Source organism: Myotis yumanensis, unplaced genomic scaffold (genome assembly GCF_028538775.1).
Source record: "Myotis yumanensis isolate MYYU_CA2020_CCGP unplaced genomic scaffold, mMyoYum1.0.hap1 SCAF_12, whole genome shotgun sequence".
NCBI lineage: Eukaryota > Metazoa > Chordata > Mammalia > Chiroptera > Vespertilionidae > Myotis > Myotis yumanensis.
The window spans coordinates 32,850,645-32,867,685 of record NW_027223763.1 but is presented as its reverse complement, the minus strand read 5'-3'; the positions used below and the strand labels follow the sequence as shown (position 1 = coordinate 32,867,685).

Genomic DNA, 17,041 nt, shown 5'->3' with positions numbered 1-17,041 from the left:
TTCTGAGGGACATCTTCAGTAAAGGTGTTCTTTCAAAAACTTGCCTGAATTTTCACCCTTGGAAATTCTAAACTTTATCTGACTTCTCTTGTTGTCCCTCTCTTCTCTGGATCCTTCCACCTCCATTGAGTTTGAAAAAATCTTTCAGTCACTCTATTCTAAAAAGTCATACCCCAAATATGAAGGCTTGGCAAATGTGGTATTTTTCAAATGGGGAAACGATGGGTTTTTTAAAAAAGTGATGCTGAAATAATTGGGTGTCCAGGTAGAAAAAACAAAAAACTTGACTCCCACTTACACTATACATAAAAATCAATTTCAGGGGACTAGAAGCCTTAATGTAGAAGCAAGGACAAGGTTTTAGAAAATATGGGAGGGTATCTTCATGATCTTGCGGGTTAGAAAATGATTTCTTTTAAAATTTTTCAATTACAGTTCACATTGAATATTATTTTATATTAGTTTCAGATATACAGCATAGTGATTAGACATTTATATAATTTATGAAGTAATCCCAAGGTAAGTCTAGTACCCACCTGGCACCATAGATGATTATTACAATATTATTAACTATATTCCCTAGGCTGTCCTTGACATTCCTGTGACTAGTTTGTAACTGCCAATTTGTACTTCTTATTCCTTTTACCTTTTTCATCTAGCCCTCCAACAATCCCTCCCATCTGGTAACTATTAGCTTTTTCTCTCTAAGGAAAAAAATATTTTTTAAAAATCCATTGATTTTTAGAGAAAGAAAACATCAACTTGATGTTCCACTTACTTAGACATTCATTGGTTGATTCTTGTATGTGCCCTGACTGGAGATTAAACCTGCAGCCTTGGCATATTGGGAGATCCACTGGGCTATGCGGCCAGGGCCAAGGAAAAGATTTCTTAAACAGGCTATTTAAACAGAAAAAACACCTGATAAATGGGACTCAATGTAATTCACTTTGTTCATCAGAATATTCCAGTGAAAGACAGCTTCAGTGATAGAAGACATTTGCACACCATATAACTGAGAAAAGGTTTGTATTTGAAACATGTAAAGAACTCTCTTAAATCAATAAAAAAGGGACCAAATCCAGTAAAGAAAATGGGCAAAAGACTTGAACAAGTATTTCATGAAAGAGGCATCTAATGGCCAATAACATACAGAAATTAAGTTTAATTATAATTTTGTTTAACAGTGATATACTACTATACATACACCTACCAGAACCACTGAAATTAAAAGCCAGATCAATACTGGTGAGGCTGTGCAGTAATAGGAACTCACACTCTGTGGATGGGAGTGTAACTTGGTAAAACCACTTAGGAAACCGGTTTGGCCTTATTGCTAAAGTTGAAAACGTACTAGTGTATATGCATTGCCAATAACCTAGCAATTCCACATCTTAGATGTAACTCCAGAATAAACTTGTTACATAGGCATCGGGAGACATGTACAACAGTATTCATAGCTTTGTTGTTTGTAAAAGCTCCCAAAAGCTCCAAATTTAACTGTCCACTAAACAGTAAAAATAAACAGTGTAATATTTATGGAGAATACAGTATATCAATGGAATTGGATGGACTCCAGTTTACATGCAACACTGGAGCAGCTGGATCTTAGACATTTTAAGCTGGACCAAAGAAGCCAGTTACAAAATGATTCAGCTTGCTTATTTCCATATAAACATTTTGCAATGAGCAAAACATTTTTCTTGTATATTTATACTTGCAAAAAGTTAAAAATCAGGAAATGGTGGTGCTTGGGGATTCATAACTAGAAGTTAAAGTATAAGCAAAGCAGGGAAGCAATGACCATCAAGCTGGGGTAGCTGTGACCCTGTGGGAGGGCGGCGGTTATGACAGAAGGCTGGCAGTTGGGGCTTCAGAGCAGAGGGATGGCAACATCCTGTTTCTTAACCTGGGTGGCACTTTATAGTAAGCTGTCTGTTTGGTTCTGTGTATTTCTGCATGTCAATTTCACAATGAAAAAATTTTATTAAATAAAATCTCTCCCTGCTTACAACCCCAGTCTTGTCTCCCCTGAGCCCGTCTCTCTTTCTCCCCTGTTCTCTCAATCAAAGGAATGTTCCTTCTGCCCTCATTGTCTCCAGTCTCTTAACTCCCACTCATGACATAAACTGTCCCTACCCTCTCCCCCACATCACGAGGAATTGGCAAATCAAATGAACTGATCTCATTCTATGTGCTTCTCTGTTCCCCAGGGGAGTTTTTGCTGTTGACCTGGTAGCTCTCTTTTCCCTTGGCTCCCCCGACCCTTCTGACCCTTCCATTTGACTTCTCCAGTTTTTCTGCTCATCCAACACATGTGCCTCCCAGCTTTCCCTCCAGGAGGCCCCCAGATGGATGATGCCTCCTTCTAGGCTCCAGTGCAGCTCTGCATCCATTTCCTGCTTCATCTCCTTCTTTATCCAGGCATAGAAATAACCTGAATTTCAACCAACAGGCCTCACAACGAATTCACTCTCTTCCTCACTCCAACCCTATTTCCGGATTTCCTATCTAATAAACTTTCAAGTTGACATCTGAAGCTAGAAATGTTGACTCACCACTCTCCTTACCCTGCCCCAGCACCAAAGGCTACATGCTTATGTTCATTCTGTATGCGAGGCTCTTACTATGGTCTTACATTTCCGTCCTCCACAAATCCATCTGTTGAGACCCTAATTCCCAATGTGGTGTAGGAGGAGGACACTTTGGGAGGTGATTGCATTATGAGGGAAGAGCCCTCATGTATAGGAGTAGTGTGCTTATAAAAGAGGCCCCAGAGAGCTTTCTTGCATCCTTCTTCCATGTGAGGACACAACAAAAAGACGGCTGTCTCTGAGGAGGTAGGGTAACTCACCCCTCTATTCTTTTAACATTGTTTCTGTTAAATGTTTTTGTTAAAGATGAATTGTGTTCATCCCACGGATGAGCAGCATATGTGTGTAAGAGTTGCTGGAACTAGCTTCAGGGAGGAGCCTGACTCCAGCAACTGGATGTTCTGGCTCCAGGAGATTTGCTGACTCTCAACCATAAAAACTGTATCTTCCCTTGACCAGTTTTGAGATAATCATCAGAATGGACTGTGCTAACTTACAGTAGAGAACTGGCAACCCCCTAACCACTTCGTTATTTGTTCTGCTTTCTCTCTCCCTCCTAATAAAAACCCCGCGTGCACTGAGATGTGAGGATGGTCTGTGGGACGGGAGTCTGCCCTCTTCTCAGGCTGCTGGCACTTGGATAAACCGTGTCTTTCCTTGCACCAGCATCTGTCTCTTGAGTATTGGCTATAGAAGCGGCAGCCGAACTTGAGTTCTGTGTCAGTGGGTCCTCACCAGACACAGAACCTGCTGTTGCCTTAATCTTGACTTCAGAACTGTGAGAAATACATTTCTGTTTATTAGCCACCCAGTCTGTGTGATATTTTATTATTCAGCTTGAATGGAATAAGGCAGAACTGTGTTGTTGTGTTTTTTTTTAAAACATATATGACATATTTATGACATACATTTTAAAAACTTATATTAGCTCACTTAATTCTCTCAACAACTCTAACATAGGATATTTTTATCCTTCCTTACAGAGGAGAAAACTGAAATCTTCAGAGCTAACAGCTCTTATTCCAGACTCCCATCAATTCCAGTGCTGATTCCTTTCCTGGGCATATACCTGAAAACCTCAAAATCATGTATTTGCAAAGATATATGCAAATGCCCTATGTTCATTGCAGCATTATTCATAGTGAGAGGAGATTTGACTTTGGGTAGTGAGCACATGGTGCAATATACAGATCTTGTAACATAGATCTGAAACTTATATGTTCATGTTGACCAATGTCACCCCAATAAATTTAATTTAAAAAAATTCTAGTGCTGAAGGCCTTCTTATCAGCAATCGGACTTCCCTACCTGACATCAGTTTCCACTGCCTTGAACCTAGTTTAGATTATTATACTAATCTCCTAACTGGTGTCCCACTGCACACACATACACACACATGTCTTTCCGTTTCTGTTCACCTTCAACAGGGGTAGTAAAGTACTCCTAAAAATTTGATAGTATAGCCCTGGCTAGTTTGGCTCAGTGGATAGAGCATTGGCCTGTGGACTCAAGGGTCCTGGGTTTGATTCTGGTCAAGGGCACATGCCCAGGTTTCGGGCTCGATCCCCAGTAGGAGCCTTGCAGGAGGCAGCCGGTGGATGATTCTCTCTAATCATTGATGTTTCTCTTTCTCTCTCCTTTCCTCTCTGAAATCAATAAAAATATATTTTAAAAGATTTGATAGTATTAATTCCGATTGGTTCCTTCTCAAATGCCTTATCGCACACAGAGGCCACGTGATCTAGTGCCAGCCTGCCCTCTTCTCCCTGGCACACATGCTCTTTCAGGCCCCTGGGCCTGTGCACAGACAGTTCTTTTTGTTTTCGATGCTCTGTTCAATTGGGGACTCCCTGCCTACCCTTTAAGCCCTATCTGATATTCTCTCTCCCTCTGTGATGCTGTCACAGACTCAGTCACCCAGCTCCACCTACATTTGTTTACAAGGTATTTGGTGCCAACCTCCAGGGTTATATTTCTTTTGTTTTTGTTTTCCATCACATTATATTATAATTACAATTGCTTATTTATTTCTGCCTGCCCTGTTCCTTGAGGGCCAGAATAGTGTATTATTCCTTCTTGAACTGTCATTTCTTTCTAGTGATGGCCACGTCTAGAGGGTAGTTAATGGTTTCTCTGAGTAAGTACCTGTCCCTGGAAATTCTTGTTGAAAAGCAAGCATGGGAAGAAATAGCCTGGTCACCATTGATTGGTGTTGGTGTACAGTGATCTGCTAGGTTTGAGATGCCCTGCTCTGCACCCTGAAGCCTGGAGACGCTCTGTTTTGATAGAAGAAGTGAGGGATAGAAAACAGGGCATTCAGTCATTAGCACCACCACCACCAACAAAACAACACAAAGAACAGAACAGCAGGGCCGCCGCTGATGTGTCCTCCTCACAGATGAGCAGCCAATTGCTTGTGACATGGACCTTTCTCCTTAGCAGACACTTTTGTCTTGCTGCCGTGTTCACTTTGCCTCTTTATCCCATTCCATCCCTTTAATACTCTTGGACCATAATCGGCCTTTTGCTCTATGCTTTTCTTCTCATTTAGCCCTTCTGAAGGTGATAAAGATATGCCAACCCAGATCTAGCTGGCTTGGCTCAGCGGATAGAGCATCAGCTTGTGACTGAAGGGTCCCAGGTTCGATTCTGGTCAAGGGCACATGCCCAGGGATGCAGGTTTGGTTCCTTGTGGGGGGTGTGCAGGAGGCAGCCAATCAGTGATTCTCTCATTGTTGATTTTTTTTTCCTTTCTCTCTCCTTTCTCTCTGAAATTAATGAAAAAATATATTGAAAAAAGATATGGCAACCCAAATATGACGCTCAGGCATATGAGTTTTTTGAGAAGATGGGAAAACCAAGATGGCGGCATAGGTAAACACCAGAGATTGATGCTTAGCACAACCACTTCAAGAATACAACTAAAAGATGGAATGGACATCATCCAGAACCACAGGAAGGCTGGCTGAATGGAAATTCTACAACTAGAAGGAAAGACAAAAGCATACCGAGACTCAGAGGAGGTGTGGTGTGGAAGTAAAGTACAGAGGTATGGAGGCGCACACGGAGAGGGCTGGCAGCTGAGGACACGGTTGTCTTTTTCAATCAGGAGGGAGTCTCAAGCTCTGAGCTCCAGTTCCGGGCGAGTCTCTGGGGACCCAGACTCATACGAGAGAAACTGGACTGTCTGGCATCAGTCGGAACTTGAGGGTGGCTTTCTCTCAGAGGTGCTTGCAGCGATTACGGGACACTGAGACGTGGGGCCTCTGAGGGCAGCCATAGCTGCTTGCTCCGCCCTGTTGATCCCCTGGGACCCCCACCCAGTCCAAGCTGTGCACCTGCTTTTGCATATGAAAGGCCTGGCCCTTTGCAATCTGAAAATTACCTAACAAACTTGCAGCTGGCCCAAGGCCTCAGGGAAACTTGCATTGCTTCACAGCTGAGCTCCTGCTGGGTAGCCTCAGGAAGAGGCTAGATTAGCACCTCCTTAGAGATCCAGGAGCCAGTGTGCCCAGTGGTCAGAGTGGGACCATCCAGATTGCAGCTCCTTGGCTCCATAAAGGACACACTCAGGGGGTAGACTCAGTGAGCACCAAAGCCTCACTGAAGCAAGTCTTGCCCCGGAGGGGTGTCTCCAGCACAGAAGTTCTCCCACTGCAGACACAGCTGATTCTCACAGCCAATTGGCCTGGAGGTCAATTCCTCCCAGTGATACCAACTACAATCAAGGCTTAACTACAACAAGACTGTGCACAAAGCCCACAAGGGGGTGCACCAAGAGTGTCCACCTCAAATAATTGGGGAGGCTGAGCCACTGGGCCCTATAGGACACCTAGCACAGAAAGCCACTCTATCAACACAGGGAAGCATAAAAAATGTGGAGACAAGGAAATAGGACACAAATGACAGAAATAGAGAAAAGCAAACTACTGGATATAGAGTTCAAAACCACACTTTTAAGGTTTTTCAAGAACTTTCTAGAAACCACCGATAAATTTAGTAAGACCCTCAAAAAGTCTGGTGAGACCGCCGATAAATGTAGTGAGATCCTCAAGAAATCTCGTGAGACCCTCGAGGTTATGAAAAAGGACCAACTAGAAATTAAGCATACACTGACTGAAATAAAGGATATTATGCAGAGTTCCAACAGCAGACTAGAGGATTGCAAGAATCAAGACAAAGATTTGAAATACGAAGAAGCAAAAAACACCCAGCCGGAAAAGCAAAATGAAAAAAGAATCCAAAAATACGAAGATAGTGTAAAGAGCCTCTGGGACTGCTTCAAGCGTACCAACATCCGTATTATAGTGGTGCCAGAAGAAGAGAGAGGGCAAGATATTGAAAACCTATTTGAAGAAATAATGACAGAAAACTTCCCCTACCTGGTGAAAGAAATAGACTCACAAGTCCAGGAAGCACAGAGAACCCCAAGCAAAAGGAATCCAAAGAGGACCACACCAAGACACATCATAATTAAAATGCCAAGAGCAAAAGACAAAGAGAGACTCTTAAAAGCAGCAAGAGAAAGAAAGTCAGTTACCTACAAGGGAATACCCATACGACTGTCAGCTGATTTCTCAGCAGAAACTTTGCAGGCCAGAAGGGAGTGGCAAGAAATATTCAAAGTGATGAATGCCAAGAACCTACAACCAAGATTACTTTATCCAGCAAAGCTATGATTCAGAATTGAAGGTCAGATAAAGAGCTTCACAGATAAGGAAAAGCTAAAGGAGTTCATCACCACCAAACCAGTATTATATGAAATGCTGAAAGGTATCCTTTAAGAAGAGGAAGAAGAAGAAAAAGGTAAAGATACAAATTATGAACAACAAACATGCATCTATCAACAAGTGAATCTAAAAATCAAGTGAATAAATAATCTGATGAACAGAATAAACTGGTGATTATAATAGAATCAGGGGCATAGAAAGGGAGTGGACTGACTATTCTTGGGGGGGAAATGGGTGTGGGGGATGCAGGAAGAGACTGGACAAAAATCGTGCACCTATGGATGAAGACAGTGGGGGAGGGATGAGGGCAGAGGGTGAGGTGGGAACTGGGTGGAGGGGAGTTATGGGGGGGAAAAAGAAGAACAACTGTAATAATCTGAACAATAAAGATTTAATTTAAAAAAAAGAGTTTTTTGAGCTAAAGGCAATTGACAAAAAGCAGACATAGAAAGAGCACTTTCTTTTCCCTAACTGCCCTAAAACAGGGCATACATTTCCCTGGTACATGTGTCACCCTCTCCCAAACTAGAAAGAGGTAAACAACCCTTATCACTGGAATCAGAGATGGCTTTGAGGTAAGATTGCATAAACAAACCTTATCTTCCATTAGTTCCCCCTATTTACTTCCCAGTTTCCCTGTCCTAAAAGTCCAACCTCTCTTTCCTTTGTTTAGACACTTCTTCACATTTACCCATTCTTTGTTAAAAAGGTATATGATGCCCTGTTTCTCTAAAGATGTTGCTATCTCTCTCTTCCTCTCTCTCTAAAAAAATCAATAAAAACATATATATATTTTTAAAAAGGTATATAAGCCCCTGAGTCTTACTGCTTTCTTGAGTTTTTTATTTCTTTTCTATAAAGCCCAGTGCAGGTAAAATTAAAAATATTAATAAAATTTGTATAATTCTTTTCCTGTAAATCTATCAGTTTAATTCACAGACTCCAGGCACTGAATCTAAGAGGGTAGAGAAAATATCTTTTTTCCTCCCCCTACACTTATAACTTATGGGATGAGCATCACTGTGACCTCTGTGCAGGCAACTGGACTGAGGCTCCCGGAAATTTTAATAACTTGTGAGTGAAAGAGTCAGGATTTATGTCACAGCCCTTTTACCTTCCTTGTTCCTCTTTTGCTAATGCCTAAAAGTTTGTTTTGCCTGTTTAGTGGCTCCGAAGTCCAAGGAATTGCAGGCTTCCATGTTGAATATCGGCTCAGGAAAGGAAGCACATTTAGGAACAGCCCTGAAAAATCCCCAGGCCAGCCCCAGTTGGAGCAGCCTGGTGTTTCCCAATGACGGGACTCCTGCAGCTCTGTGGCACCCAGCCCTGGGCTGAGCAGCATTAATCACTCAGCGAGTTTTGGTTGATGACATGAGACTGGTTTGTTTAACCCGGCTGCACTGGTGTGGGCACCAGGTCACCATCTCTCAGAGACTCTGGGACCTGGTTTCAGAGAAAGAAACCCTGAGGTGTGAACTACATTCAGGATCTGAATTTCCTCTGTTCTTTCTCTGTCACCCAGCCTGTAGGTACATACTGTGTCCCTGCCTGGAGCTAGTTGGACAAAAGCAGGAGAAGAGTCTTGTTTCCAAGTGATAAGGCAAGTCATCGATCAAAACAGGTTCCGGTTAAAAGAGACTTTTCAGGTTTGTCCACCCAAGAAGGAAAAAGAATAGGTTTAAAAAGTGCCATTAAAAATCTTACTGGGTCCCAATAACTCCATTGCTTTAGTTAAGCAACTTGCCAAAGAGGCAAGGAAAGAGGATTATTTAAACTTACTTGGTCTTAAAAACAGATGAAAGTTCTGCTTACCTGGAAGGCAGTGTTTTGGTAGCTGTCGGCTTCAGAGCCAGTCACAGTCCTCAGCTCCATGCTGCTCATGGAATTGGCTGCTCTCTGAGGTCCTTTCAGATGTCTGGTTGGAGGTCCTCTGTACCTGGGCAAAGGAACACAGCCTCTGCTGATGCCAGAATGCCACCTGCTGTTGTAGAAACCGGGGCACTGCTTCAGCTTGAAAATTTCAAGAGTAACCTCCTCATTGGGGCGGGGCAGGAAAGGTGGGTGGGGTGGAGGCTTTCAACTCAGGTCCCACCCACCTCATTAATCCTCCCTATTTCCCCATGATTGACTACCAGCCCATTTTCACTCCAGGACTCACGTCCTGCACAAAACAGAAGAGGACACTCTCTTTACTTCCATGAGTGAAATAGTCTGTTTCCTGTGGGCAGGGTCGGGGACTAGGAGTGGTGGGGGTGGCAGGGAACGTAAGGGCTGGCTGCAACCCAGTGACCATTGCGCTGTGCTGGGAAGATGCTCAGCACTTTATATATGGTGGTCTTGATTATTTTCAAAGCAAGGCAAAACGGAGGTGTGGGAAGTTAACAATGTGCTCAGGATAATTTGGCTAACTGCAGGAAGCTACAGCTCAAGAGTTAAACCCAGTCTGCTGACATTTCTATACAACCTGGGAGTTAAGAATGCTTTTTAGCCTGGCTGGAGTTGCTCAGTTGTTTGACTATAGTCCTGTGCATTGAAAGGTTGCCCAACTGGTTTAATTCCTGGCCAGGGCACATAATTGGCTTGCGGGTTCACCTGCAGAAGGCAATCAATTGATATTTCTCTCTGTCTCTCTCCCTTCCTCTTTCTAAGAATGCGGTTGGATAAGAATTAAATAATAATAATAATAATGATAAAAAATAAAATGCATATCGTTTTTTTAAAAAAAGAATGTTTTAGTTTTTTTAAATGGTTGAAAAAATCAAAAGGATAAATATTTCATGACACATGCAAATGATATGAAATTCACATTTCAGTGCCCATAAATGAAATTTTGTTAGAATGTAAACATACTCATTCATTTATGTATTGTCTTTAATGGCTATTGCTCCACAAATGTAGGGCTGGGTAGTTGCGACAGAGACCGCATGGCTCAAGGCTAAAATATTCACTTCCTGGCCCTTTACAGAAATTCTGTACTTACTAACCATGTGAACTTGGACAAGTCACTGTATTCTCTGGAACTCAGATTATTCATCTACAAAATGGGAATAATAGTAATCATTTTACACTATTATTGAGATGGCAAATGTGTTAATATACTTAAAAACAAGTGGACTAATGCCTGGCATATAGTAAATTTGTTCTAAGATAATACTTACCTTAAAATGCAACAAAAGCAAAGTGATCTCTACAAAGTGATTTGCATGTGTTTTAGTATATCTTTTTATTTTTTGATTGATTTCAGAGAGAAGGGGAGAGAGAGAGAGAGAGAAAGAGAGAGAGAGAGAGAGAGAGAGAGAGAGAGATTTGTTGTTCCATTTGTTTACACATTCATTGGTTGATTCTTGTATGTGCCCAACCTGAAGATCAAACCTTAACCTTGGTGTATGGGGATGGCACTTTAAGCAATTGAGCTACCCTGCCAAGGCTAGGCACATTTTTTTGAGTTGAAGCCCGGTATACCTAAGTGTTATGCTGCATTTGCACAAGAAAGCATAGCACCCGCTGCTGAATTGGGTCAGGTCAATATCTCCCCCAAACCCCTATTGGCACTGTGGGAAAGATGACCCCTGACTTCTTGTTTACTTTGTGTTCTGGGACCTTTATTCCAAGTCCTACCCATTTATCAACACTATCCATGCTTTCCTTATGCTTTATCTCTGTATTGATTCTTTATGGATTCTCTGATGAATAGAGACTTGGGAATTTTTTTCAGTTCTGCCCCCATAATTGTGATTTTCCAAAATAAGTAGTCCCTGTGTTACCAAATACAAAACATCAGAGTGGAAGTGATCAAGAGAGTAGCAGAGAAACAGAAGGTAAACAATGTGGGAAACTTCATGGTAACGTTGTTGGAGCAAACCTGTTGTTGCAGCCAGATAGATGAACTCAAGACTCAATCTACTTTAAGGTTATGGAGGAAACTTAGTCTCTGGAGGAAAAGGAAAATCTCATTCTGCCACTTACGGTTACTTATAATTGCACAAACATGACTCAGATGCCTGACATTCTTGTAGATATTGTCACATGAACCTTTTAAAACACAACTCCCCTGGCCAAGTGGCCCAGTTGATTGGAGTGGTGTCAGGTCAGGGCGTGTGTGGGAGGCAACAGATCTCTCTCTCTCTCTCTCTCTCTCTCCCTTTCTCTCTCTCAAAATCAATAAAAATACATCTTAGGTGAGGATTTAATATAAAAATGTAACAACTCATTGATTTTTCTGCCCCTTGGCTGTAGACAGTAAACTTGAAGAGTACAAGCAAAATAGGATGAAAGACCCTTTACTTTATGACACACCATCTTAACCAAATGGCTACCCAGAATATGGCAGAGACATTATGTGCCTCTTGATATGATGCCTTGAGGGGGACACATCGCTTCTGTGGCATTCTTGCCCAAAAGGCACCTTCTGTGGTATTCTTGCCCAAAATACAACGTAAGTTGTTGAGGTCCAACCCCAACAGGTCCAGGGATCCCCAAAGGTGTGGACGGAGTCGGCGAAGAATGAATGACATGGAAACTGGTTTCAGTTCATCAGCATAGTGAGGTTCTCCCTCCAGGATCTCCAGCGAAGTTCTGGTCAGGATCTCCAACCAAGTTCTGGTGCCATGTTCTCTCGCTAGGTTCTCCAGCCAGGTTCTCCAGGTTCTCCAGCCAGGTTCAGTCACCAGGTTCTTTAGCAAGGTTCTATCCAGGTTCTTTTGCCATGTTCTGTCTAGGTTCTCCAGTGAAGTTCTGTCGCCAGGTTCTGTCCAGGATCTTTTGCCATGTTCTCTGGCTAGGTTCTGGTTAGGATCTGATGAGATTCTGATGAGGATCTGATGTTTATTGTCTTGTTACATCCATATTTATACCAGCTGATTTTAATCCTGTCAATTTCTATTACAAAGGTTAGGGCGTTTCTTATCTCCATTCCAGGGAGTAAAGATTATGTAGCTTAACTACCCGCCTGGCACTTAATTAAGGGGTTGTATCCCCTCCCTAACCTCAGGGAAAGATCCCCACCTGGGGAAACAACCTTTCTCGGAGAGGTCACCTTGGTTAAAACACATGGCGCTAAAGAGAGCAAACATATTAAGAACAATATGCTATATATGCCAGGTCCCTTGAAACATATGCTGTGCAGATGTTTCTTTCCTGCAGCGACTGTGTCAAGCAGCAAGGATGGACCGGCTCCCGGCAGTAAGTAAGATCTATAGTTTTCAAATTGTTAAGGTCATGAAAGACAAAGAAGACAAATACCATTCCAGATTGCAGGATACCAAAGATACATGACAAATAAGCGCAACACACCATCCTGGAGTGGGTCCATTGTTGTAAAGGACCATGTAGGGACAACTGACCAAATTGAAATTTTGGACATAGTAATGTCTCAACATCAAATTTCCTCATCATGATAATTGTACAATGGTTATGTCAACGAAAAGAACCTGAATCTCTGAAAGTATTAGAAAGATTTTTATTTAGGCCTTCCCAAGGACTATAGCCCAAGAGAATAACTTCAAGAAATTGTAAACAGTGCCCTAACTTTGGAAAAATGGGGTGCTTATCTAGGCAGAGGAGTAAGCAAAAAGTACATCTGGTGCATCAGAAGTTTCAGCTAGGGTGCATACATTTTAATGATTAACAGTTTTACAGCAAATGGAAGGAATGTACAGTATAGGAAAGGTAAGGTGCCCCCTGGTGTCAGGGAGTCCGGGGATAGGGTCTGAAAGTAATTAAATTGCATTGAAAGTAGTTTATTTCCAGGTCACAGTTTTTAGCACAGTAGATTGAATGGAATTAAATATCAATATTAATTGAGGAGTGTGAAAAGCAAAATCTAGCCACAAAGGTCATTTTGTTAGAAAAACAAATCCCAAAGTACTTTTTATTTCAAATACACATTTAAGTTGTTTTTTCCCCTCTCAGGTGAATTCTTATCAGGATGTACCAAGAACAGGGCACTGATTTCCATACTTATTGGTCTTTTGAGTTGAAACTGTAAAAGATTGGAGTGGTGAGCACACAACAGAATATACAGATGATGTATTATAGAATTGTACACCTGAAACCTATATAATTTTATTAACCAATGTCACCCCCATAAATTCAATTTAAAAGGTTAAAAAAAGAGAAACTATAAAAGATATGACCATCCCCCTGGTTTGTGCCTTAGTAAGAAATGTTAGGGCAGCTCATTGTTCTCCGTTGGTTATTAAGCTGAGGCATCCTTTCTTTTCTCAGTCATGTAAGAGAATGTCCTTAGTTAGACATTGGAGAATTTAGGAATGAAGGGAATATGTTGTCTGCAATTTATTCCCAAGTGGTTCAGAAAGAAAAGCAATGCCATGTAAATGTAAATGACTCTGAGAGAGAATACAGAAAGCAAACGAGACAGCTTGTTACTTGTAAATCTGATTAAATTATGAGAGTTTTTGTTATTCTAGCAACTTTTCTCCAAGTCTGAAATTATATCAGAGTGAAAAATTACAAAAATGTTTTCTGAATTAGTCACACTTATGCAAATGTATAAATTTAGCCTCTGTCAGTTATGTATGTGGACAGTGAAATGGTTAATTTATATAAGACATATTTTTCTCTTACTATCTTTATTTTGCACTATAAAAAACAACAACCAATAGTAGTGCTTTTCTTCACATTTGTATGGATTTGAGGAAATTACTGCCTTTTCCTCTGGAGAAATAATCTTCAGACAAAAAAGAAGTAGTACCACATTATGAAATCTGCAAATCCCAGAAGTCAACAGCTTACAGACAGCCCTGGGGTGGGGAAGAAATCAAGTCTCACAGGAGACAGACAAGCATGGGTAAGGACTGCAAGCTTGGGAAATTATAGTTTTCATTCCAGAATACATAGCAGGGACCTCTTTTTCCTGCCCCCACTGCCACCACCTTGAGGGGGTGATTGGCGGTCTACGGTCGAAAGAACTTCTTTCAAATGACACAAAAGTTGCTGGGACGCCCTAACCGGTTTGGCTTAGTGATGGAGCGTTGGCCTGCGGACTGAAGGGTCCCGAGTTCGATTCCGGTCAAGGGCATGTGCCTTGGTTTCGGGCACATCTCCAGTGGGGAGTGTGCAGGAGGCAGCTGATCGATGTTTCTCTCTCATCGGTGTTTCTGGCTCTCTACCCCTCTCCCTTCCTCTCTGTAAAAAAAATCAATAAAGTATTAAAAAGAAAAAGTTGCTGGGAGGAGAGGTGCAGGGAGAAAGGTTCAATGTGAATAAGAATCATGCTGAAGTCCAAGAAAGAGCCCACAGTGAAAAGGCCACCCAGAAGGGCCAGCGTCTCCCTACTTCAACCAACTGCCTCCATTGGACCCAAGAAGGAATCTCCAAAGCATTTAAGACAGTGGTTCTCAACCCTTTGGGGGTCGAACGACCCTTTCACACGGGTTGCCTAAATACATCCTGCATATCAGATATTTACATTATGATTCATAACAGTAGCAAAATTACAGTTATGAAGTAGCAACGAAACTAATTTTATGGTTAGGGGTCACCACAACATGAGGAACTGTATTAAAGGGTCACGGCATTAGGAAGGTTGAAAACCACTGATTTAAGGGGTCAAATCAGAACATATCTGGTGTCCGACGAACCCTGCAGGGTTACTTGCCTCAGAAGTTGGTGATCAGCTTAGGTCCTGAAGCAGACAGACACTGAGATTACCAAAGCAAAAAATAAATAAGGTGGAAATAGTGTTTCCTTCCAAATAAACTGGCTTTGTAATCACCTTTCTTCAAGCCTAGCAAGAGCTTTCTCCCCTGTTGCTGCAGGTACGCATTGCCTTCCACTAGAAGTGAAAAGGTGAACTTTGCGGTGCCGGGACCGGGCAGCTTGAATGGGCAGGAAGTCTGCAAGTACAGGAGTCAGCCTTCCATGTGCTCTCGCAGGCTTGGCCTTCCTTCCTTCGGTCCCGAGACCTGCCCCCAAGGTCAGCCTGAACTTTGTCTATAAGCCTGGTGACTACTCAGTCACACTGGCATAGGATTACACAGGTATGAAATGTCCACCAGTTTAAAAAAACAAAATTGCTGTTGCTCTTGGGCCTGGGCTGGTTCCCCACCCCAGTTTTTGCAGGATGTGGCCGTGGCCATGGGGCTCTGGCTGAGCTCTGAGACTGTGGACGGTGGACACTGGTGCCACATGGAGGTAGGGCAGTTGTGCATGTTTAGTAGGAGCCCTGCCCACCGGGGCTCAGTGTCTGCATGTGGGCAGTATGGAGCCTGCAGGTGGGCATGGAAGACAGGATCTTAGATTCCTGTTGCAAGAACTGGTCCAAAAAGCCAAAGCTGGGCGAAATCACATGCCTCCTCTGCTTAATGTCATTGAAGGCCTCCTTCAGGTGGAGCTGCTTGGTCTTCATGAGGTAAGCCATGCAGGTGGTGGGCAAATGGGAGATCCCAGCTTCACAGTGGACCAGGACCTTGCCTATTGTTGCTTAAAAGTAGAAGCTAATGTCAGCTGCGATGATCCACTTGTAGTGCAGAAGGGTCAGGCAGGCCTCAGAGGTCCTCAGTGAGACACTCAGCAGGACCACGAGGAGCAGGTTGGTGAGGATCTCAAACTTGGATGCATGGTTGGCACTTCCAAGGTTGAGGAATGGCAGGGCTCAGAAGATGGCCTGCAGCTGATGTTGAGCACCAGTTTCTCACCCTGGCTAATGAGGGCTCTCTCAAGTTTCAACTTCTCTTGTGAAATGGGCTTTACATTCATGCTACACTCAGGATGTTCTGAGTAGAAGGTCTCATAACGCCCTTTGAGGAAGTAGATGTGACCAGAAAGATTCCGGGCCACCCTGTAGGCTCAGTGCCCAACCTGACCAGGCTCCTCAACACCTCAGAAGCCCTATTTTATACTTTTATAAATCTCTGAAACGGTAGATTATCCCACACATTTCCCCTAATGTAATTAAATACAGATTTCATGCAAATTTTATTATTTCAGTTTGAGTTGGGATGGATTCATTAGCAATAATAACAACAATTCTGCTATTGATGAGGTTAATGTTTCTGGTATAGTATAGAGGTTTCCTCTCACATATTCATAAAAAGATAAGATTTTTCATTACTGGCTATATGGCTCAAAATCATAGAGATGCCAAGTAATTATGAGTGATGTTAAATTTAAAGAACTTTAGGATGTACCCCAAATGTTCTAAGTTGGTCTTAAAAGTTGCTTTAAGTCTAAAAGTAAATGTTTAAATCACATCTTGAGCTCACTTATATTTTCAGCTTCACTCATCTCTACCCCGTTATTTCACATACTGGTGGAAGCTTGAGGTGGTGGCATGGCCCTTAAACCAGATGATAGAACATCTGGAAGATGTAGTATATTTGGGAAATATTGATATTTAATTCTATTCAATAAACTGAGCTACAAACAATGTATGAGAAGAAAAAGACCATGTCCTACATATGCAATGTAACAATCACAAGTACACAAAACTATGTAAAATTAAGGAAGAAACCCCCATTTCTGAATTTTCTGTTTACTTCATTTTGCTACTTCATCATTTGCTTTGTTAGTATTCATTAGCAGGATTCCAAACTCCATTCATTCATTCAATTCAAATTACAATTACTAAAAGGAAAAAAAGACCCCATGCCAAGCTTCCTCTTCTGAGATTGCAGGTACTCAGATACTGAGCACCTTTGTTCTCTGTTAGTAGAGAAACAGGGAAGAGGCCTGGCCCTTGCCTCATTGTATCCAACT

At 42.2% G+C, this 17,041-nt stretch overlaps 1 protein-coding gene and 1 pseudogene across 2 annotated transcripts in view; both read right to left on the bottom strand.

The window, feature by feature from the left end:
- SLC28A3 (solute carrier family 28 member 3) overlaps positions 1 to 9,313 on the bottom strand; it is a 54,468-nt gene extending 45,155 nt beyond the window's left edge. For both annotated transcript variants that reach the window (XM_070431422.1, XM_070431423.1), the window contains exon 1: positions 9,137 to 9,313. In XM_070431422.1, coding sequence (XP_070287523.1) covers positions 9,137 to 9,205 — 69 coding nt within the window. In that variant the 5' untranslated portion in view covers positions 9,206 to 9,313. The remainder of the gene's footprint in view (positions 1 to 9,136) is intronic.
- Positions 9,314 to 15,300: 5,987 nt separating this feature from the next.
- On the bottom strand, positions 15,301 to 16,570 carry LOC139021106 (dual specificity protein phosphatase 5 pseudogene; annotated as a pseudogene).
- Positions 16,571 to 17,041: the final 471 nt, after the last annotated feature.